The 22,451-nt window shown below is 45.7% G+C and overlaps 1 protein-coding gene across 1 annotated transcript; it reads left to right on the top strand.

Moving 5' to 3' along the window:
- The first annotated feature begins 10,057 nt into the window (after positions 1–10,057).
- POLR1F (RNA polymerase I subunit F) lies at positions 10,058–16,185 on the top strand. Its single transcript, XM_036762043.1, has 4 exons — positions 10,058–10,358; positions 10,570–10,711; positions 12,617–12,825; positions 14,591–16,185. The coding sequence occupies exons 1-4, from the start codon at positions 10,150–10,152 to the stop codon at positions 15,024–15,026; spliced, it is 996 nt and encodes a 331-aa protein (XP_036617938.1). The 5' UTR covers positions 10,058–10,149; the 3' UTR covers positions 15,027–16,185.
- Positions 16,186–22,451: the final 6,266 nt, after the last annotated feature.

Genomic DNA, 22,451 nt, shown 5'->3' with positions numbered 1-22,451 from the left:
CATCTATTTCTTCAATGACAGTCCTGGTTGGGAAGTCCTAGGTCCTTACCTGATTCCAGCTTGCTCCATATTTCTGACCTTGCCCAAGAGACCTAAAATTGCCTGAGTTAGAACTTTGCTGTGACTTCAAAGCAGTTTCTTGGCCACAGATGACTCTAAAGTCTGAGATCCAGCCCAGAGGACTCCAAGTTCTTTATCAACCACAGGGAGATAGGCAGAATTCCTGCTGATGAGTTTTCTTTCCAGATTAACCTATAGGGATCTCTTTCTCCTCCTACCCACCCAGTCAGAGCTGCTAAAACTCCTGACCATGTCTCCCAAGGACCACTGGGGTTCCCTGAATCCTCTATGATCACTGAATAGAGAATACAGGACTACATATCATCTGGTAGGTGGACAAAACAGCCAAAGATACACAGGCTTTGTCAGCTTTCCAGTCAGCAAACACTAAAGGCATAAGTGAAAGGAGTGCAGTGATCAATGTAATCCAGCCATTAGCTCCGGCTGCCCTTGTGGTCCAGGGTTCACCATTGCTATCACTGTGCAACAGCTGTTGGGAGGTAAATAATATTTGGCTCCATGAGGGAGTTGGAATAATTCCATCACCCAGCCCAGGAGTGCTTGGGAGTCATCTGAACACTCTTGTATCAACATGCAAGGTAGAAATGTACAACAAATGTTACAGAAGGTCTGTTTTAGGAAAGACACAGAAGCCAATTTGCTCAACCACAAGCTAGCCACTGGACTCATGTATGAAGGACTGGCAGTGAGAAGAGGCTGCCTGCTGGGGTCTGTGATGTACTTAAACAGCACAATAAACCTTTGCACAAATGAAGGTGGTGATGCGGAAAGATAAAGGATGCGGCTGAAGAGGGATTTTTCTCCCTCCCAGGCTTTGCAGAGCATAGTGCTGACCCCTAAAGTGAGAGGAGGAGAGATGTAGGGCTCATTTCAAACACTATCAGGAGGTAACTTTGAAGTGGCACAGGCCCCCCTTAGCTCCAGAAGTCCTGAACCTGGGTACTCCAAATAATAACAATTATTCAAGATGGCTTGAGCCCCCATCCATGTACATACTCTGTAATAGGGCTGGCAAAGAGCCTTCAACCAAATAGCCAACATCTTGTAATAGAATAGCCGAGTAAACAGCAAAAGAAAATAAAGTCGTAGATTTGTTCTCCGTCCCTCACACAAAGATAGGGACAGTCTCTTTAGAAAACTTGTTTGAACGGAGAAAACCATATCGTAGGTAGGCTAGTCGATACAGGGTCGACAGGATGCGGGGGGAGTTTACTGTTACTCCCCATTCTTTCTGCCCTCAGTTTGTAGTCAGCAGCCAGTTTCACCACCGGGTGGCACTGCTGTCACCAGCCTCATTCGATTCGCAGCGGAAGTCCTCCTCCTCTTGGTGGCGATGCCCCCGTCCAACACCCCAGAGAATCTTTAGGGCGTGCTTCCACGATCTCTATGATTTTCAGAGAACTTGTCCCTCAACATCCTCCTCCTTGAATCCCTATGATTTGGAATTAGTGGCTGCCTACACCACCCTTGTTTGTTACCATTCCTTGCTTCCCGATGCCCATCCACTTTCATCTTGCTTGTGCTCCCTTTTCCGTTGCTCCCTGTGAAACTCCACTCTATCGTGAATAACATTCTCTCTAGAGGAGACCCTCTTTTCTCACAGGTCCTCCTCCTCCTCATCCTCCTCATCCTCCTCTTCCTCCTCTGCTATCAAGGAAACCTGATGGTACTCTAAAGACAGCACACTCCTCCTAGCCAATGTCTCTATTATGGATGTTCCTTCTCTCATGCTTTCTGTGTGTGGTGAAGAGGACAAATGGACCCACTCCTTGTTCCCTACGAGTACTTCCAGACCCACCCCTTCCTTCTGAAAGCCCTCAGTAAACTCTCCTCCTTCCAGGTTTACTCCATCCAGATTTACTGTCCTATTGAGTTCCTTGTCATTCTCCTCCAGCATGCCTTGGGTGATCGTGTCTTCTTTCCTAGAGAGTTCAATACCTGCCTCACAGTCTTCCTCTCCAGCCTGACTCCTGCCCTAAGATTTTAGTACTTATAGACATGCCTTCAAATGCACAAAGGTCCCCTATAGTTCAGCTCTAATGACTGGCACTTATCTTCACCTCAAGCACACAAAAGTGGTTGTCCCATCATTATCACCCACAAATGTTCCTCTTCTGTGTTCCAAACATCTGACCTTCTTCCATCTGACTTTACACTCCCGTACTTCTATCTTTCCATATGCCTCATCCTTTCTACCACTATTCTTCATCCTTTGGAAATCTCCAGTCATTCCTCTCCTCCCTGATTTCAGGAGACTTTCTTGGACTCCTATTCTGGTCTTACTTTCCACCATTTGGAATTCTGAGACTGTAGTTAACATGTTCAGCTTTATACCCCTTTGAAGTGTTTGTTTTCTTGTCTTAGTACCATTTAACCCCTCTGAACTTTACTCTTAGATCCTTCAGGATCTGCCCTCTCTGTCCGTACTTAGAATCTGCTGAAAAAACCTCCGGAGGAAAAAAAAAAACTGCCCTGAAAGTGGCTACTGTGCATTGATCCTATCTATGTTCAACCAATACTTGACTAAAGCTTATCAATCCTGCTCTTCCCTGGTTGACTCATCTCCCATTCTTCATAATCTCTTCCAAACATTTCTCTTCTCAAGCTAATTACAGCACTTCCCCTCCCCACCCCCAGCAGAAGATCCTACCTTATACTTTACTAAGAAAATTGAGCTTGCCTGTTGAGAGCTTTCTTTTCTGCTACCTTCTTCACCTCAAATCCTTTCAATATTTCCACCCTCTCCCCATTGCTTTTGGAACTCTCTGTGGCTTTTGTCATCGTTGATCTCTCCCTCCTCCTAGACACTTTTTCCTCCCTGGATTTCCATGACATTGATCTGTCTTACTTCTTCTCCTCCCACTTGTCTTCCTGTTTCTTCTGAGTCTTCTTTGCTGGTTCAATGCTCTCTCTCCTCTCCTCTCCCCCTCTCTCTATCCCTTTCTTTCTCCTTCTCTCTCTCCTCCATTCACCTCCTGTGTTCCTCCCTTCTCCTCCTCCCTCCCCTCCCCTCTCTCATCCCCTCCCCTCTCCGCTCCCCTCCTTCCCCTCCTCCTTACCCATTAGATAATGGTAATTTCACAATGCCTCTAGGCACTCATACATTCCTTATGGCCACAAGTGTGCACAATCTAGGACAGGGTAGGCCAATCTACCCACTATGTACCATCAAGTGCTGAGCACTTGATAATTATTATCTCATTTGAGCCTCACAACACCCCTGCATGGTAGGTGCTATCCTCATCCACATTTTACAGTTGAGGAAACTGAGGGAGACAGAAATTAAGCGACTTGCCCCAGGTCATACAACTAATAAGTATCTGAGGCCAAATCTGAACTCAGATCTTCCTGACTCCAGGCCTAGAGCTCTATCTGCTGTGCCAATTAACTGCCTCTTAAAACAGTAAGTGTGTAACTCCAGAAGCAAAATAAGAATTGAGCACCTGCTCTACCCCCTCTCCATTTCATTTATAACTTCCTTCCATCACCTCTCCCCCAGCTTTCCATACTTCATTCTCTAGAAATATCTAATGTCAAAGATCTGTGTCACTCGACACCCACATGGATTTCGCAGTTAGGAGATGGTTTATTTTGGCATTTGAAAAGGGCTTTAAAGCCATCTTCCTGAAATAAAAAGAGACGGTTTCCGAATTCTGTTCTACAGGGAGCTGCTGCAGAGAGCAGTAAATTGGGGGTTTCCAGAGCTGACCTTGGAGGGGTCACACAAAGATTGCACTGGCCAAATTTCTTAGCAGGTTTTTACAATCTCACTGCAAAGGTTCTTAAAATTCATATGCAGCATATCTAAAGTGATGTAGGGAGGTCACAAAAGATGGCCGATAAGCTATAGCGTCCTCATGCCCATGATTCATAAAGAGACCCCACATTCGATAGGAATGGGACTCGAGACCCTCAAAAGTCTGTCTGCTTCTGACTTCCTGTCTTCCTCCAGCCCATGCACAGCTTCACACAATAGATCTATTCTAGGGAATCTCCCAACCGTGTGAATGGAACATAATTCATCTAGAAACACTAAATGACTGTCATAGGGGGTCAATAAATCTCCTTCACTAAAGAGCTGCAACAAGAGATGGATGGTGCTGAGAGATGTGAGTGGTTTCATTGAGGCAAACACTTAAAAAGTCTTGGCTCCAAACCTCGGGGATCTATAAATCAAAGCAGAAACACCACAACAAACAAGCAAATCGAGACATTATAGGAATATCAGAATTCTGCCTGGGCAATGAATGACAAATGTAGGAATACCACAGTATGTCAGCATTTCCAGAGCTGGTCACCAGTAAAGTGAGAGAAGCGTGACTGAGCCACGCACAGACATAGGCTTAGAGTTCCTTTATGTGTTTTATTGTTGCTGGGTGCTAAACTGAATCCAACACATACAGATAGAGTTCCTCTTTATACAAAGATGAATATTTGAGACCAAACTGGTCCAGAGACCAAGAAGTTTGACAGAGGTTGGTCTGGAGTTATGATCTTCCGACTTCCGTCTACAATGTGCTAGCTATATGACCTTCAGAAATCACTTGACCTCTCCAGAACTTGGTTTTCTCATCTATAAAGAGAAGAAACTGGATGAAACGATCCCTAATGTCCATGGCCTAGCTTGTAAAGCAAAGAAGTCAGTCTGACTGTGCCACTGTCCATTGTTAGCATTCCCCTGGGATGAAGGCTAGACCTGAGATTTTATTGGTGTAGGGAACTTGTGGACCATGAAACTCCCTTTTTCCATTCTGGCTGGCACCATCTTGGTAACAAAGCTTTCAAAAGGAAGGAAGGCAGGGAGGGCAGATGGAAAGAAGGAAGGAAGGAAGGAAGGAAGGAAGGAAGGAAGGAAGGAAGGAAGGAAGGAAGGAAGGGAGGGAGGAAGGAAGGAAGGAAGGAAGGAAGGAAGGAAGGAAGGAAGGAAGGAAGGAAGGAGGGGAGAGGAGAAGAGAGGAAAGGAGGAAGGAAGGAAGGAAGGAGGGGAGAGGAGAAGAGAGGAGAGGAAAGGAAAGGAGGAAGCAAGGAAGGAATGAGGGAGGGAGGGAGGAAGAAGCATCTACTACTAAACAAGTCCCAGACTTGGTGCTAAGCACTTTTCACTTATCATCTCATTGGATCCTCACAACAGCCTTGGAAGGGAGGTGCTATTATTATCCCCGTTTTATGCTTGAGGAAACTGAGGCAAACAGAGGTGACACCTTTTTCCCAGAGTCACACAGCTAGTCAATCTCTGAGGCTGGATTTGACCTCAGGCCTTTCTGACCCCAAGCCCATCCTTTTATCTCCTGTGCCTGGAACACTAAGAGGTTAAATGACTTAAGGTCACACAGCCATCAGTTGTCAGAGGTGCAACCTGAATCCAGGTCTCCCTGGCATTGAAGTCATTTCTCTCCCCAGCACCCCAAGCTGCCCATGTGTCTGGTGTAGGCAGCACTCCTGGAAGATAAACTCTTTAAGCACAGAGATTTTGGCTCACTTGTGACTTTCTCACTCTGTATCAGAGAGGAGTGTCTGACACATGGCCCACAACGAAGGTCATGGAGGAGTGGATGCCGTCCACAGGTGAAGGCTGAGGCCTCATCATGTTCTCAGAGAGCTGGCTGAGGCTCAGAGACCCTGAGAGTCTTGCCCACAGAGACTCAGCTAGAAATAGTCTCAGGGGAGCCTAGGATGTCTTCTCCCTGACTTAGGGTAGTAAGTCATTAAGAATTACTTGTTGACTTGAAATGACTTAATTTGAATTGCATTCTGGAGGGAGGCCTACCCTCCACTGAGACTAAAAAGAAATTCAACAAAAGCAATGGCTTTTGTGAGAGTTTGTGCCTAGAACTGGTCTTTGTATTTGATTGGATAATTTAATAGTCAGTAAGCTTTATTAAGTGCCTACTATGTGCCAGGCACTGAGCTAAATGTCAGAGATACGAAGAACAGCAAAAGATGGTCACTGACCTCAGGGAAATCACAGCATAATGGGAGAGACAACATGGCCACCATTGGGTACAAGCAAGCTACAGACAAGATAAATTGGAGATAATCAACTGAGAGAAGGCATTAGCATTCAAAGGGAATCAGCAAAAGCTCCTTGTGGAAGAGGAGATTTAAGAGTTGTCACTTGCAGGAGGCCAAGGGAGCTGGGAGGCAGTGATGACGAGGGCAAGTACTCCTGTATTTCCATGGAGGACTTCAGTGAAAATGCTGGGAGTCTGGAGATGGAGCCAGGAGGCCAGAGTGCAGGGTGACAGGTAAGGTAAAGGGAGTCTGCAGAGAGGAAAGGCCAGGCTATGAAAGGCTTCGAAGGCCAAAAGGAATTTATATTTGACCTTAGAGCTGATGGGGTGCCACCGAGTTTTACTGGATGGGGAGGGGACAGTGACCTCCTCAGACTGATTTCTTTACTTTACAAGCTAGGCTGTGGATGTTAGAGATCATTTCATCAGATTCTTCTCTTTGTAGATGAGGAAACCAAGTTCTGGAGGGGTCAAGTATTTTCCTAAGGTCATACATTGTAGACAGAAGTTGAAAGATCATAGCTCCAGACCAATCTTTCTCAAACTTTTTGGTCTCAGGACCAAATTAAAAATTTGGTCTTAAAAATTATTGAGGAAGCCCCCCCCCATCAAGAGCATTATTTATATGGGTTGTATGTATTGATATCTACCATATCTGAAATTAAAACATCTTGGTATTAGAAGGAAAATAGTTGTGACCAGGCAGACCCTCTGAAAGAACCTTGGGAACCATCACAGGTAATAGTTTGAGAACCAGTGATCTAGGGACAGAAGGAATATCAAATGTCATTGTCAAACTGACATCCTATAAAACAGTAACTTGCTAGGGTCCGATGGGGAGTGAACATGAGAGCTGGGGCGAAAACCCAAGTTCACTTTTTTCCGTTCTTCAGGAACTTGGTGTCCAATTGTTTGTTATAGGTCCATGCATTTTTCCCAGTAAGGAGGGCCTGCACAATGTCAAATCTGTTACACTCAAGAAAATGTCGCTTAATTGACCGAGGCTCTCCATGCTGTTTAATGCCCTGGCCAAACTTTTTTTTTCTTCTACATTTTCCTTTTTTAAATTTTTTAATAAAGCACAGTTTGAGAGGCGGTGGGGTGGCCTGGAAATGAAGCAGCTTGGTTGTCCATCTAATGTGGCTTGTGAGCGTTTTGGATCTGAAAATCTTAAGGCCTTTTGGAAGAAGCTATCAGGGTCGTTTAAAAGGTAATGAGTGGTGAGGGTGTTTGCTTCCCTTTTTTAGGGTTCTGGATTGATTGGGTTTGTAAAAAGGCCTCCCTGTGACATTCCCCATTTAAAGCTCACGTGCGCCATCTGGTGACAGCTTCACAAATTACACACGTCTGCCTAACTAGGTGTGACTGAAGACTATACAATGTACTGTATTGTGAATGTAGTAATGATGAGCATTTCTGTAGTGCTTTAGGGCTGGCCAAGCACTTTACAAATATCTCCCCTCATCTTCCCAATGATCCTGGGACATAGGTACGATCCCATTTCACCCCATTGCAGGGATGAGGCGACTTTGGCAGTGCCTTGCCCAGGGTCACACAGCTGGTGAGCACCTGGGCTGGGTTTGAACTGTGGTAGATGACTAGTCGGACCTGCTGCTTCACAGGAAGCTAACTAGAGGGTTTGTGCCTTGTGATGGGGACCAAGCTCAGGGCGGCAGAGGTGACTCATTTACATGGAAAGCCCTTGGCTATATTTGCTGCCCCTCCATCCCTCAAATCTCTCTATTGCCCAACATGGGGACATGACCACGAGGACTTGGCCTGGTTGCCGGCCTGCAGCCCATCAGCCTATGCAGATGTTTTGACATCTGTTTATCATCCCAGCCCATCACAGTGTGCTCATCAGCTTGGCTGAACCTCCAGAAAGATCAAAGTAGGTCTGTTAAGTTCTGTTCACTAACTGTTTGTCAGCCAGTAGGATTCTGTATTTTACATAGACCCTGGAGGGTCAAGGGAAAGGTCTATCAATGAGATGCTGTATTTTTAGTTTGCTTCATCTGTATTGTCTGGATATCAAGCACTATGAAATTAAGGCCCTGGAGGGAAAGGGGCATCTCAGATCATGAGGAAGATCTGAGGTCCACTCCATTGGAGGGGGCCATGGACCCTTTGATAAAGTGCCATTGGCTCAGAGCTTGGCCCCAGTGGTTTTTCTTGTGGATTGCATAATTTTGCACCCCACAGAACCCAGGTCTGTCCCAAGTCCAGTTTATCACTCTGTCCACTTTAGCACCTAGCTTCCTTCCTACAGAAGAGTTCACAGATGTAGATCTGCCAGGGTTCCCGGAGATCTTTCTTTTTAACTTCATTTTTTGGGTAATGAGGAGCCTGAGGCCAGAGGTAGCACTGACTTCTCAGGGTCACACAGGGTTAGAGGTGGCCAGGAGCCTCTCAGCTGCCTAGCTCCACCCACACCTGTCCAGAAATCCCCCTCTCACATCCCTGACCACCAGTCATCTCAGCACTGCTCCCACATGGTCAGTGAGGGGGAGGCGGGATCTTTCAAGCCCCTTCCCTCATTTCACCCAAGGTTCGTTCTCACCTCCTGACATTGAGCCCCAAGATGACTCTACACCTTCTAACGCTGCTCCCAGCTCTGCCCTTGGGGGCCAAGCAGAACGGGGCATCTCCTCTTCTCTCGGGACCCTTCCTCCCCTCAAACACTTGAGGAGAACTAGCCTGCATTCCCCTGCTCCTCTCTTCTTGAGGCTAACCCTCAGTCATTCCTACAATTGATCTTCCTGGGACATGAACTCAAGGCCCATCACGGTTCTAGTTGCCCTCCTCGGGGGGCTCACCAGCTCGTCAGTGTCCTTCCCTCCCTGTGGCACCAAAAGGCAAGTCCCGGGTTCTGCTGGCGCTGTGTATGGGGCACAGGACAGCAGGGGCAATCATCTCCTTCTTCCTGGAAGTTCTGCCCATCTTCATGCAGCCCAAGATGGTGCAGGGAGGGAAGGGAAGAGGCAGGATAAGAATGCAGCTCTTCCAACTACAAACCTGGGCCCCTACTTCATGGCTCCCAGTGCTCCTCATCCGCTGTCTATGTGAGACCCTCGGCCCTCGATAATTAGTGACCCGTCTCCTCTGTGGGGCCCGGGTGGCCTGGATGGCTCTTCACTCCACTTCTCGGGCACAAGAAATCTCCGTCAAATTTCTTTTCCTTATCCTTGGAGTCACCTGAAATCACAGAATCAAAGGACCACAGAATCTTAAACAGAGTTAGAAAGGCAGCCATTTAATCCAACGCCCCCGTGCTAGAGGGGTATGCCATTATAAAACAAAGGGGTCGCATGTTGAAAACACTTCTCTATTTTCTTGTGCACTGATGAAATGTAAGTGACGTACAAACATGATTAAATATGTGCATATGTTAAATACATACATTACACATCGGATTACATGTTGCGTGTGTGTGTATGTTTGCGCACAGTGCCTGGAGCGGCAGCCCCGGAGTCTGGAAGAGTCCTCTTTCTTGCATCGCAGCCGGCCTCAGACACTCACTAGCTGTGTGACCCTGGACACGTCGCTGCAGCCTGTCTGCCTCAGTTTCCTCATCTGTCTCTGCCACGAAACAGTGGGACGAGGCTGAAACACTCTCACAACGTGTTCTAAATATAGAACGTACTTAGAACACTCAGGCCGGGGGGCAGTACACGACGTTGCCGGGCTGGGGTGCGCAGAGAATCCCTAAGGAGGAGCCTGCATCCAGCCGGCCCCGCCCACTTCTCCCAGACTCGCTGAGCGCGCACACGTGACGCCAGAAGAAGGAGGAAGAGGGGAGAGGAGAGAACAGGCGCAGGCACGCCTCCTCGCGCATGCTCCGTGTTTGTCCTTGGCTGTTCAGTCCGTGAGCGCCCCCCGGCGGTCGTACGCCCGCCACGCCGCCGCGCTCCTCCGGCGCCTCGTGACGCATCGCAAAGGGGTGTGTCTCGGCGGCTCACGCCGGCGTAGCGCAGGCGTGTCGCCGGTTGTAGACGTCACTGGTCCGCGCCGGGCCCGGCCGCGGCGGAAGAGGAACAGGTAGAGTGTTGGCGGGCTCATGGCGGTAGCTGGCGCCGCGGCTTCGGGCCCCGGCTCAGGCCTGCAGCTGCCCACCTTCGCGACTGCGCGCGCGCTCGTGAAGCCCGGGTCGTGTCTAAGCGTGGGCCCGCACCGCCGGCATGTGGCGCTGGCCCCGCGTTTCCTGGGCCGCAAGCGGAGCGGCCTCCGAGAGCAACTGGACGGGGAGCTGCTGCGCTACTCGGAAAGGTGGGACCGCGTGTACCGGCGGCGTTTCCGGGGTGGGGGGGCGAGGCGGGGAGGCTGTGTCCGGACCGGTGACGTCCGGGCTTCTCTGCCCCTCAGCTGGGGTCCGGCCTGGGAGGGGCTGGGGGTGGACGCAGGCGGGGGCATGGGGGGACACGGGGCGGGGCCGATCCGGCCCCTCGGGTCTGGCTGCTGAGCCTCCCTCTCCCCGCAGCCTGCGCGGCGTGCCCGTGGCCTACGATAACCTCAAGATCGTGGGCGAGCTGGGCGACATCTATGACGACCAGGGACACGTGCACCTCGACGTTGAGGCCGATTTCGTCCTTTTCTGCCCCGAGAAGGGCCAGAAGCTCGTGGTAAGACCCGGCAGCCAGTCCCCGAGGGCGGTCAGGGGTGGATAAACCAAGGGGGCTGGGGGCCAAGGCAGTGCCGGGGCGTGGGCACCGGGGGGCCAGGAGGTGGTTATCCTACACAGGTACTTCCCCTGCACACCCCGTTTCCTTGTCTGAAAGAGGAGAGTCTCGAACCCAGATGCCGGCTCCAGCTTGGAGTTATAGATGCCACCGTCCCCCACGGCACCGCGCACCCCGACACGGTCACTGCCCTTTAAAGGGTTTAGGCGGGTGAACACCTACTGTGTGTCAGCCACTTTGCAAAGTGCCAGCTAAAAGACCCCAAAGAACGGCCAGTGTGAACATGGACACAGGGCTCAGGAGCGCAGGTGGCCGCTGAGGCAGAAGTAACAGCGAGAACACCAGGAGAGCCCACTGAGGGCCCCGGGGATGAGGGGTGGGACTCGAAGCTGGTTTGGACCAGAGCTCATGAAGCCGGGGAAAGGGGCAGTAAAGCCAAACGGTGAAGAACCCAAATCCCAGAGGTAACAGGGAGAATTGGACCCAGCTCCTCCGGGATGGGGGATCGGGAGGGACTAGAGGAAAGGGCAGCAACGGAACTGACTTAGAAACTGCCTCCCAGCATCACCTATGTCCACTTCGTTTCTATTCCTTTGGTTCCATGTTTCCCAATGGGGTGCACCCCAGGCTCGGGAGACTGCTTAGAGTCATTGGGGCCATCTGCCTGTTGGTGGGGGGACACTTGCCTCAAATCCCCAGGGCCCCTACCCCAGAGCCTTCCTTGCTCCCATTTCCAGGTGGTGGCCAGGCTGGACTCCTCTTCCTCTGCCACATCTCTGGCGTCTCTTGTCTTTTTTTTCTGGCTGACATCCCAGAGGAGGGTTGGCAGAGCCAGAGGTTCCTGGCTGGTTTGTTTCTTCTCTCCAGTCAGTGTTTATACCTGGTTGGAGCACGGTGCTCCCCTGGCCTCATGCCTTTGGTGGCTTCCCATCCCACATCACTAGCCAAGATTACCCCCTTGATGGTGAAGGGTGACTAGCACACAGACAGTGCCAGAGCCTCTTGCCAGGAGGGACTGTTGACTTATCTCCCAATTTTACAGATGAGAATAAGCCTCTTTGCCTCCAAGACCTTCATGGTTGTGTGTCACCCGTCACTAGCTGAGGCCATGCTGCTTTGCTCTCACCCTACACCATCTCTTTCAACTGTAATATGCCCCATACCTAATAATCCCCAACTCTTCTGCTCCCACTTTTCTCCACTATTCCCCTGACTCCATCCCAACTTCTCTTTGGGACTAGAGGCTTTCTAGTAAAGCTTGTAAATGAAGGAGAACAAGCTTAAATATTATTTTAAAGCTGGAGAATGTGTTTAGCTTTGTAGACAGCTGGCTAAAATGAACATATTCAAGATTTAAAAGCAGGATGTTTTACGCATAATGGACATGGAATCTTCAAACAGTCACCACTCTTTGTATCCTGCCAAACTGATTCATTAAAGAAGGCTTTGTAAACTTTCAAATTAGTTTTGTTTATGGAAATTCAGTGCAGATCTTTGTTATGAAAAACATATGTTTCCTATCCTGAATGAGCTTCTCTCAGGAGCTGGCCATGTCCAGGAGTATTTTCTAGGTGGTTTCAGTTGGGGGAAGGGCAGTTGTCTGCTCACTAAGGGAATGATTTTCCTTTCTTGAGCGTTTAGGAAAAGTTGGAGAGGTGGGTTTTTGTTGTTAGGAGGAAATAAAATTTTTATTTATCAATACCACATTGCATTGGCCTGACTGGGGGTAAGCTTTAGTGCCCTCTTTAGGTGGGTGTTTCTTCCTGAAGCTCATTGTACAGCTTAGTGTGGTTCACCCTGTCCCCCAAGGGCTCTCCTCACTAAGTCTTCCTGCTCTTCTCCCCCCAGGGTACGGTCAATAAGGTAGCTCCCAGCCACCTGGGCTGCTTGGTTCATGGCTGCTTCAATGCCTCCATCCCCAAGCCAGAGCACATGCCCATGGAGCAGTGGCAAAGCCTGCATTTCCACTTAGGGGACAAGCTGGAGTTTGAAGTGTCCCGTCTGGACTCAGACGCTGCCGGCGTCTTCTGCATTCGAGGAAAGCTCATTGTCAGCAGGTGGGTTCATCCTCATGAGATGTGCGCTTTGGAGTGTGTAGCATGGGATTGATGAAGTGGTCTCCTGGAGGCAGGGACAAGATTGTCACGTGGGATCCATTCTCATTTTTCTTCTTTAGCTGCCTTCTGGTTGATGCGATTTAATTTTTAATCACCCTAAAGTCACGGGAACTGCAGCCTGCCCAGGTGTATCAGCAGTGCTGCTCGCAGCTGCTGTGGAGGCATAAGACCAACCACCAGCACACAGGAGGGCTGCTAGCATGGGCTCTTCGATCTGCTTTTCTAAAGAGAGCAACTTTAAGAGTTTACAGTCGCACTTTAATTAAACATACATATATTATTCACTTAGTTCAGGGGAAAAAGTCAGCGCCCTGAACATCAGAGAAAACACAAACAAATTACAAGCAGAGATTATAAACAAAGCAAATAACGCAGATCAGCAGTCAAGGCTTCTGTCTGTTTGTAGCAATACATACATAGTTATTAGAGAGAGAAGTGCCAGCATCTGGGTTTTCAAAGCCATGGGCGTTGGGGGGCTCCTTAAGGGCTACCCAGAGGCTCATCTGGCAAAATCACAGGAGAGAGTCCCCAAGCAAAACATAAACCTCAGAGTATATACACACAGGCTGCTTCAGGTCCGAGGGCATTACAGCCATGTGACTCAGGCTTTCTCGGTGCTGAGAAGCAGTCCAAGGGAAAACATAGCGAAAAGTCCCACTTTGTAATTACACCAGCTGAAGGGACTTGCACAAGCTCATCCAGGTGGGAAAAGAGCCAGGATTTGAGCCTGCATCCTCTTGGCTCCAGATCCAGCACTTGTCCATATACAGACATGAGGGTCGCTTGTCGCTGAGATTTTTCTCATTCTGGTGGTTAGAAAATGTATTTTAGCTTTGAACTTACACAGAGTGTTGTAGTTTGAGGGAAAAACTCTTGAAAGAGTTTGTGAAGTTTACACTTTACACTTTGGTGCCTGTTCCCAGTATAATGGCTTGGTCAGCTCGGTGTAAGCAGAGGCCTTCTGGGGGTTCTCGGTTCTTCCCTGGGGTCTCGTATCATGGAACCCTCAGGTTTTACAGCTCAGCGGGAATTGCCCAGAATCCTCATTTAGAGATGAGACAACCAAGGCCTCATTTTCATTTTGTCTTGGTTTATCTAGGATGCTCATTACTAGTGCAGGAACCTGCATGTGATTCATAAATATTCCTTGTGGAGACCCCCAAGGTTAGGAGACTTGTCTGAAGCTCCCTGGTCACACTCGTCAGAATGAGTTTGAATCCTCATCTACTGAAAACCGAGCACTCCCTGCCTTGTGCCCACCCATCCTGCTGTTTGTAATCCCCTTTTGAGAGGGGAAGTGATGGCTCTGAATTGGAAGGGAGGAAAGAAGGGGGATTGGGCCTACTGGGCATGTGGATGCAGTTCTGCATCCTCCCTTTGTCTCATACCACCCAGGCAGGCCTCCTCCCCAGTAACAATAATAACAACAATAAGTGTGAACCCTTGTCTTTTCCAGGGCACTTAGAGGTACCTGGTGGTTTGGGGGATGGGTGGCAGGGGAGGGCCTCGGGCTCTCAGCTGATTGCTAGTGGCTGTGCCTGTCACACCAAGGTGGTAGAGGTGAGCCTAGAAGAGCCCAGTGTTGGCCCTGGATGATGCCCTTGGTAGGTGCCACACTCTGTGCCTCAGCTCTTACCTAGACCCCCCCCAAGGGTGTCTCGGACCAGTGCATCCCTGTGTTCTCACTGACCTCTGTTCTCCGCAGCTTGCCATCTGTTTCCCCTGCACTTCCCAAAGGGTCTGGGGACGTTGGTAATGAGACTGAGCCTGGAGCAGGGGGAGAGAAGCCAAAGAAGAAGAGCAAGAAGAACCTGAAGCAGCCCCAGGAGGACTGTGGGCCTGGGCCCATGCCCATCCCAGCTGATGTGCCTTCAGATGTGGCTGGCCCAGCAGAGACCAGCTCCCAGGTGCACGAGGCTGTAAATGGACTGTGTGAGGAACAGCAGCCCCGGAAAAAGAAGAAACACCACCGAGAAAAGCTGGAGCAAGACCCTCTGTGGCATGCCAGTGACTCGAGTGGCTATCAGAGTGACCATCAGAAGAAGAAAAGAAAGAGAAAAAAGCACAGCGATGAGTCTGAGGGGCCTGCGGCCCCTGAAGAGCCGAGACCGAAAAAGAAGAAGAAAAAGGAAAAGGAATGAAGAGGGGACTGTCCAGTCCAGTGGGCCAAAGGAATGGCCTCAGGACACGCCCACTGGCCTGGAAAGAGAAAAGAAATGGTTATCCATGAGCATTTTAATGTTCCAGAGAATAAAAACCAACTCCCAGAATCCAGGGTTGAATTCCAGTCTCTGACCAAAGATGTGGGTGCTGAGTATCACATCTGGGCTGTTCCTTAGCCCGAGGGTCTCTGAGGCAGGGAGGATTGAAACTCGCTTTGGGAGTTGTCAGCGTCCAGGGGAGAGGGCACAGTTAGCGGGAGACCGACTCTCCCTCTTTCTGTTGGTCAGTAGGCAGGGGACAGCGAAGGCAGAGGCTCGTCTTCTCAAGAGCTACATGGGTGGCTGGCCAGGAGTAGGCATCCCTCCTCGTCATCTTGAGGGGATCTGGCATTACTCCCATTTTTGCCCTCATTTCTGGGCACATTGACAGTAATCATAATAGCTCTCATCTCTGCAGTGTTTGCTACCGTGAGCAGACCTGGTGCAAAGTGTGTTACAGTTGTCTCCTATGAACCTCACAACAGCCCTGAGAGGGAAGGAGAAAACAGACTCCGAGCAGCCAAGGGGCTTGTTCAGGGTCACCCGGCTAGTCAGTGTCTGAGACTGGATTGGAACTCAGGACTTCTTGACTCCAGACCGAGTGCTCCAACCACCGTGCCTCCTAGCTGCCCTAGGTTCAGTCTTTGAGTTAGGCCTTACACTAAGAAAATCTGATAGGCAGAGTGAGGCAAAACTAGATTTCCTAAAGTATTCTTTTATTTGTGGGAAGATTGGTCACGGGATTATTTTTCGTGTCCTATTTTAAAAGAGGTTTTCGTTTAAAGAAGTTTTAATTTGTGTTCAGCTTTTCTGGAGCGGGGAGGAATTTCTTGTGAAAGTTAAGGTATGTGTATATTCTGATTAAAAACAGTGCTTTGTTTTGGGGTACATAGAAGTACATGTATATAGGTTTATAAATCTCAGTATTACCAAAGTGCCTTTGAAATTGTATGCATAATAAAAAGATATTCTTTTATTTAGTTTAGCTTTTTTTTTTTTACATTGTAAAATTCAGTTGTTGAGTTTAAGTGTTTTAAATTCTGTTACTACACAACCAGACAGTATCACTAAATAAAGGTTAGATTGCAGTTTGGTATAATTTTGATAGTGGAATTTTATTTAGCTTGTATATTACCTGATTTTTAAAAAAAAAAAGTTTATGACTTCTGAAAATTAATGTGAGAAATGAGTTTGTTTTCTTTGTCCTCAGCTCCATGTTCACAAGGGCTGATGAGTCATTCATGACTGATGGCTCATCTTCACCCGATGCCCCTTTGTGCCTAGGCCTTCTTAATTTGGGTTTTGAGAAGAAAGAGGAATTTCAAAATGACCAATAATGAGCCATCAACAGGAGTCTGACTCCTCTGCCATGGTCAGTGTGACCAGGCCCAGTATCTTCACTTAGGGATCCAGACATTCAGCTGCAGAGAACGCTGGCCATTTCTTTTTATGGAGATAAAATTCCCTTGAGTGAAATCCATTTATTTACTATCTTCAGGTGAGTTCTTTCCTGGTAGAAATCTGAGTACAAGATGCTTTTGATCTGAGGAAGGACTTGGCTTTGACCAGCACTTTGCTCAGCTAATAGCTTTATAACCTTAAATAACTGGTCTGAGCCCCTTGACTCATTTGTAAAATAAAGGCATGGACTGGGTGATCTCTAAGGCTGTGACCCTAAAGTATTTACAGGTCATCTGGACTGATCCCAAGAGTAGTTGGAGAAGCAGCAGGTTCATCATGGGCACAAAAGCAGTATATAGCCTGCAATGTAGTCCCCTTCCCCCCCACCAAAGAAGTCAGCACATGGGAGGGGGTCAGATGATGGAAATCCTAGATTAGAAAGACTTAAATATCACAAAGATGGGGGAGAGGTTCGTTGTCAAAATCACTGCTGGTTTCAAAGATTAGTGGGCATGCCATTAAGCTTAACTTGCTGAGGACCTTATGGCAAGCTAGGCAATGAAAAGGAGGGAAATGTCAATCATGTCTCACTAAATCTATAGTAGCTGTTGGTTGTAAACAATTCCTGCTGCCTTTTGCCTTTAGTGTGGAAAATGTCAAATAAGCCTTTTTTTTCTGATTTTTACTGTATCTGGTGGTTGTGGTTGAGCTCATTATAGCCTAATCGCTAAACAAGCAGAATAGTTACTGGATATGATTCTCTTTGGGCGTTTTCGACCTTGGGCAAATACAGCTATGTAACTGTAGTAAGAGGGTTTCTGTATTTATAAAGTTGTAATTGTGACAAATTAATAGTGAGTAGTAGTAGAATTCATGGAAAACTAACTTTGGAATAGCAAATGAAAGAAGCAAATTACTATAGATCATATTTTTCTTATTTCTAGAATATTTCAGCTGGGGCTTCTGCCAACTTCACTGTTTTAGAATAAACAAATTACACTGTGACCAAATGAACAATATACTCTATAGAACTTATGACAGGAGGTTTGTTTGTGCTCCACCATCACCCTAAATAAAGCAAGCCACATTTGGAAATGTTGGCTTCTGGCTTCCCTGCAAGCCTGGACAACATTGCCTTCAGTCCCAGATCAGGGTCTTTATGTGTCGTGTACACATTAGGAAGACTCTTGCCCAGAAAGGCTAGTAGCAGAAAGGGGCTACACAAGTGAGAATGACCAAGGAAACCCAACCAACGCATAGTGACCTCAGATGTCTACACAAATAGACAAACTATGTAGTGAGGGCAACTAAGGATAGAAACATCCCCAAGTTCTTTGTGATTTCATTGATGTGGGAGTTCCCTCCAGTGATGCAGGTGGTAGTTAATCCATACTGGCTCATCTTGGATGATTCCGTCCATATTTGTTCATGGTTAGGCCTGCCTTGTTTTGGGATATGTCTCCGAACAGGCACATTCGGAGGCCCTCGCCATCCTCAGGGCATTAACCTTGGACAATGCTGCATCTGCTCTTTGACAGTGGCAAGCCCCTTTGGGAAGTATTCATCTCTGTGTTTTATGCCCTACCTGACTGCTTTCAGCTAAGGTTCTCTCTGTCTCTTTCAAGGAATCTTGAATAGGCATAGTGCATGGGGCGTAGTTTATTGGAAGAGAGCCTTGAAAGTGGCCTTTGGCCTCACTGAATCCAAAAGCACTGGGGAAGCATCTTCTGTTCTCTACATCATCTAGTCAGCCCTGTGAAGGTGAGGATGGGGTCTACTCTGAAATACCGCTTGGACAAGCCTCCTAGTGGATGTGGGCATAGTTTACTCTCAAAATCGTCTGACAAAGAGATAGATCTATCATGGATGTTCTCACTGGCACCTTTTATTTTTTTGGAATTTATTTAGTATTTTATTTTTCCCTAGTTACTGTAAAAACAATTTTTGACTTTTTGAAATTTTGAGTTTCAAATTCTTTCCCTCCCTCCCACCCCCACCTCATTGAGAAGGCAAGCAATTCAATATAGTTTATACATGTGTAGTCATGCAGAACATTTTCATAATCGTTGTGCTGTGAAAGAAAACAGACAAAGAATAAAACAAAGAAGTATGCATCAGTCTGTATTCAGACACCTTCAGATCTTTCTCGGGATAGATAGTACATTTCATCATCAGCCCTTCAGAGTTGTCTTGGATCATTGTATTGCTGAGAATAGCTAAGTCATTCACAGCTGTTTATGTTACAATATTGCTGTTAATTTGTACCCAGTACATTTCACTTTGTATCAGCTCCCCTACGACCAGGTTTTTTTGAGAGCATACTGCTCCTCATTTCTTGTCTCATAATAGGGGCTGGGTGTGTGCTGGCTACTGGACTCCATGCTCACCCTGACCTTCTAATTTGTCTTCCACTGGAAAATTATTTCACCCTGCCCTTTTGCGGGTTCTGCTGCTCCAGAAATTGCTTTATTTAAAGGTATTTGGAGGGCTTTTGGGCAGAGCTCATATGAGTAACTGCCCTTTTTTTTTTGTGCCATCTTGGCTCCACCTACCTTCTTTAAAATGATAAAATCTAAGGTCCCCCTTCCATTCACATGACTTTGGTTTTTTGTCCTTCATATACCTTGTCCCCAGTAGAAAATTTTGTTCAGCTTCTTCCATTCAAAAACTCATTCTTGGCAGGCAAATCAGATTTGAGGAGGTCAAACATCTCATTTATGCAATGATCCAGAACAAAGAGAATTTTTTATCTATTTGTCTATCAAATATGTATAGAAAATAATATATGTAATATAATATAATAATATAAAATATAGAAAATAAAAATAACAAAATCCAGAAATTATAAAGGAGAGAAATGTTGAGAAGAACATAGAAAGATTTTATTGTTTCCTCCTTCAAGTTGATTTTGTGTATGTTTATGTGCATATATGTATAGGTGTTTGTATATCTATACATATATACATACACACCGTGTGTATATGATTTCCTCTGTTAAATACAAACTAAACGAATAACAAGCGTTCTGTACAAATTCTTGCGGTTTTTGTTTGGACGTTTTGTGTGTGTGTGTGTGTAATATGTAAGTATGACTATGTTTATATGTCATATACATGCGTCATGTGGCACATGTTTAACATGTATCCTTATCTACACACATATGAAATCCTGCCGTTTACAGATAACTTGATGATTAGAAAAGATTGAAGTGACATTTTTTTTTGTTTTTTTAAGAATTTAGATACACTTTGTGAGTACAGGTGGTTCCTTCTTTGTTCTTATAGCCTCAGTACCTAGAACAGTGCCTGGCCCATAACAGGGGCTTCACCAGTACTTGTTGTTTGATAATGTCTGAGAATTCAGAGTTGGGAGAGACTTTGAAGATGACCCAGGCCAGTTCATTTTATTTTTTATGTTTTTTTCAAGCTTTCTGTGTTTTCCACTACAGCCGTAGTTTGATAATCCTTCCCCCATCCAGCCTTCCTTCATAACAAAGAAAAGCAGTTAAGCAAGACAGACACACATGTCTGACAGCATAGCTAAGACTTCACACTGGTAGCTTGCCACCTTTACCGAGTTCCAAAATGAGGAAAGCCCATTTTTCCAAAGGTCCATGGAACCTGGGAATAGACATTGCACATGAAATGAATTCTCATCTCCTTTTTGGCGTTTTCACTTGCATTAGTGTAACCATTGTATGGCTCTTTAATTCTTTTTATTCTGATTCAATTCATAGGAATCTCCACTGATTCTTGTGGCACAATGAGGTCCCATTACATTTGTGTACCATGATTTGTTCTGCTGTTCTCTATTCTATGGAAATTTTTAAAAAAAGATTCTTGTGAATATTTTTGTATGTATCTTACCATTCTATTTTTGAACTTTGTCAGCCAGATACCTAGTAAATTCACAGAGTCAAAGGGTATTTGCAGTTCAGTAACCTTTTATCTTTCTTCACCCAATTCCAAATTGTGTTCCAGAGTGATTGGAGCCACCCACAGCTTGCTCTCTTGGTAGAATGTTGAGATTTCTATTTTCCTACAGGCCTTTCCAACATGAAATCTCACTGTATATCATCTTTAACAGTTAGTTCTCTGTGAAGTGGGGTGTGGAGGTTGAGTTGTATTTTTGTATTTTTCTTATTACCAGTTTTTGAAAAATTGTTTTCTTACTGTTGTTGAATGGATCCTAACTTTGTATATTTACATCAATTCCTTCTTGTCTGTCTTCAGTATCATGCTGTTCAGAGATGTTTGATGCAAAGATGTTTTCCTCACTTGACAGCTCATCCTATTCTATTTGCTTTGTTTAAACAAAAGCTTTAAATTAAGCCTTATGCAGTTGAAATGGTCTTTTGTTTTTCTTTTGTAATTTCTTCTATATTTTTTTGGTTATGAATATTTCTTCCATATTCTTTCCATAGTTGTGAAAGAAACTTCCTGCCCTATTCTCTTATGTTTTCCATGATGTAACCATTTGACATTTTGGACCATAATGTGGCATATAACATTAATTTCTAGGCTAAAATTATTTTCTACCAACCTTCTTTTGATTTTTCCATTTTTTTTTTTGCAGCAGCTAATGGTTTTAATGATTATTGTTTTATTTTGTAATTTGATATTTGGTAATGCTAATCACCCCTTTTCGTACTTCTTCAAATTCTTCAACCTTTTTTTTAACCTGCAAAGGAATTTTGTTATTCCATCCTCTTCTACCATGTAACCTCCTTGGCAGTTTAATTGATATAGCATTAAATATGTTAATTAATTTAGGAAGTAGACTTTTAATTCGTTTGTGTAGAACAGCCATGGATATCTCTGCAATTACTTAAATCTTTTGTTTCTGCAAAGACTACTTTGTAGTTTATTTTCACAAGCCCTAAATATGTTTCAAGAGACTACTTCTTAGATATTTTATTTATATTAAAATTTTAAAATGGAACTTATCTTTTGCTATTTACTTATGGTTTTGGTTAGTATTATGTAGACATGCTTCTGACTGTTTATTTTGGCCCCTCCTACTTTCCTGAAGCTATTAGTTGACTCAGCATTTCTTAAAACTCTCATTATTTTCTTGTAAAGTATCATATCCTCTGCAAAAAGAGATAATTTTATCATCTCTTTGCCAATGTATATTTCTTTAAGTACTCTCTTTTTTCTTCTTGCTATTCTAGAATGTCTGCTGTTGTCTCAGATCATAACAGGGAAAGGACATCCTTGCTTTGCCACTGTACTTACTGGAGAAGTTTCCATTGTTTCCCATTGCATGTAATGCCATGGTAGCTCTTGATTTCAAACATGTACCATTAATCACCTAACAAGAAGGGGTGTTTTCAGTTTTATTTTAAACAAATTCCTTAAATGTTATCAGAAACTTTATGTGTCTGGTGATATGTGTTCTGTTTTTGCTATTTCTGTGGTTACTCAAGCTTATTGTTTTCATGTAGAATCATTTTTAATCCCTGGTATGAATCTAACTGGGATGTGATGAATAATATTTTGTCATATTACTGTAATACATGACCCTATCCAATGCTATCTGGCTTAGGAGGGAAGGAACTTCTGACAAGATACCTGAAAGAGCGGTCAAATCCTAGGCCTTACTTGTCATTCTCAGATTGTTAAATGGTGACCAAATATCTGAAGAAGGAGCAGGGCTAAAAGGAAAAGGATGGAAGTGGTCACATGGCAAAAAGATGGAGTGATAACTGGTCTGGCAGGGAGCCAAAGAGAAAAAGGAGGAGGATACAAAGAGAGGGCATCACAGACTGACCATCAGTAATCCCGTCAAAGAAGGAAAAAAGAAGCAAACAGTACCAAAAAGAATGAGATAGTTGATGTTTGTGGACATATGTTTAAGAGTAAAATTTTTAAAAATGCCATTCTAAAACACCTCGGAGAGTTAGAAAGTAAAGAAATATAATCTGCATGGCCCCTAGAGAAATGGGGAGACAACTTTAAGAAA

This window comes from Trichosurus vulpecula, chromosome 5 (genome assembly GCF_011100635.1).
Source record: "Trichosurus vulpecula isolate mTriVul1 chromosome 5, mTriVul1.pri, whole genome shotgun sequence".
NCBI lineage: Eukaryota > Metazoa > Chordata > Mammalia > Diprotodontia > Phalangeridae > Trichosurus > Trichosurus vulpecula.
This window is presented reverse-complemented; position numbering and strand designations above follow the sequence as displayed.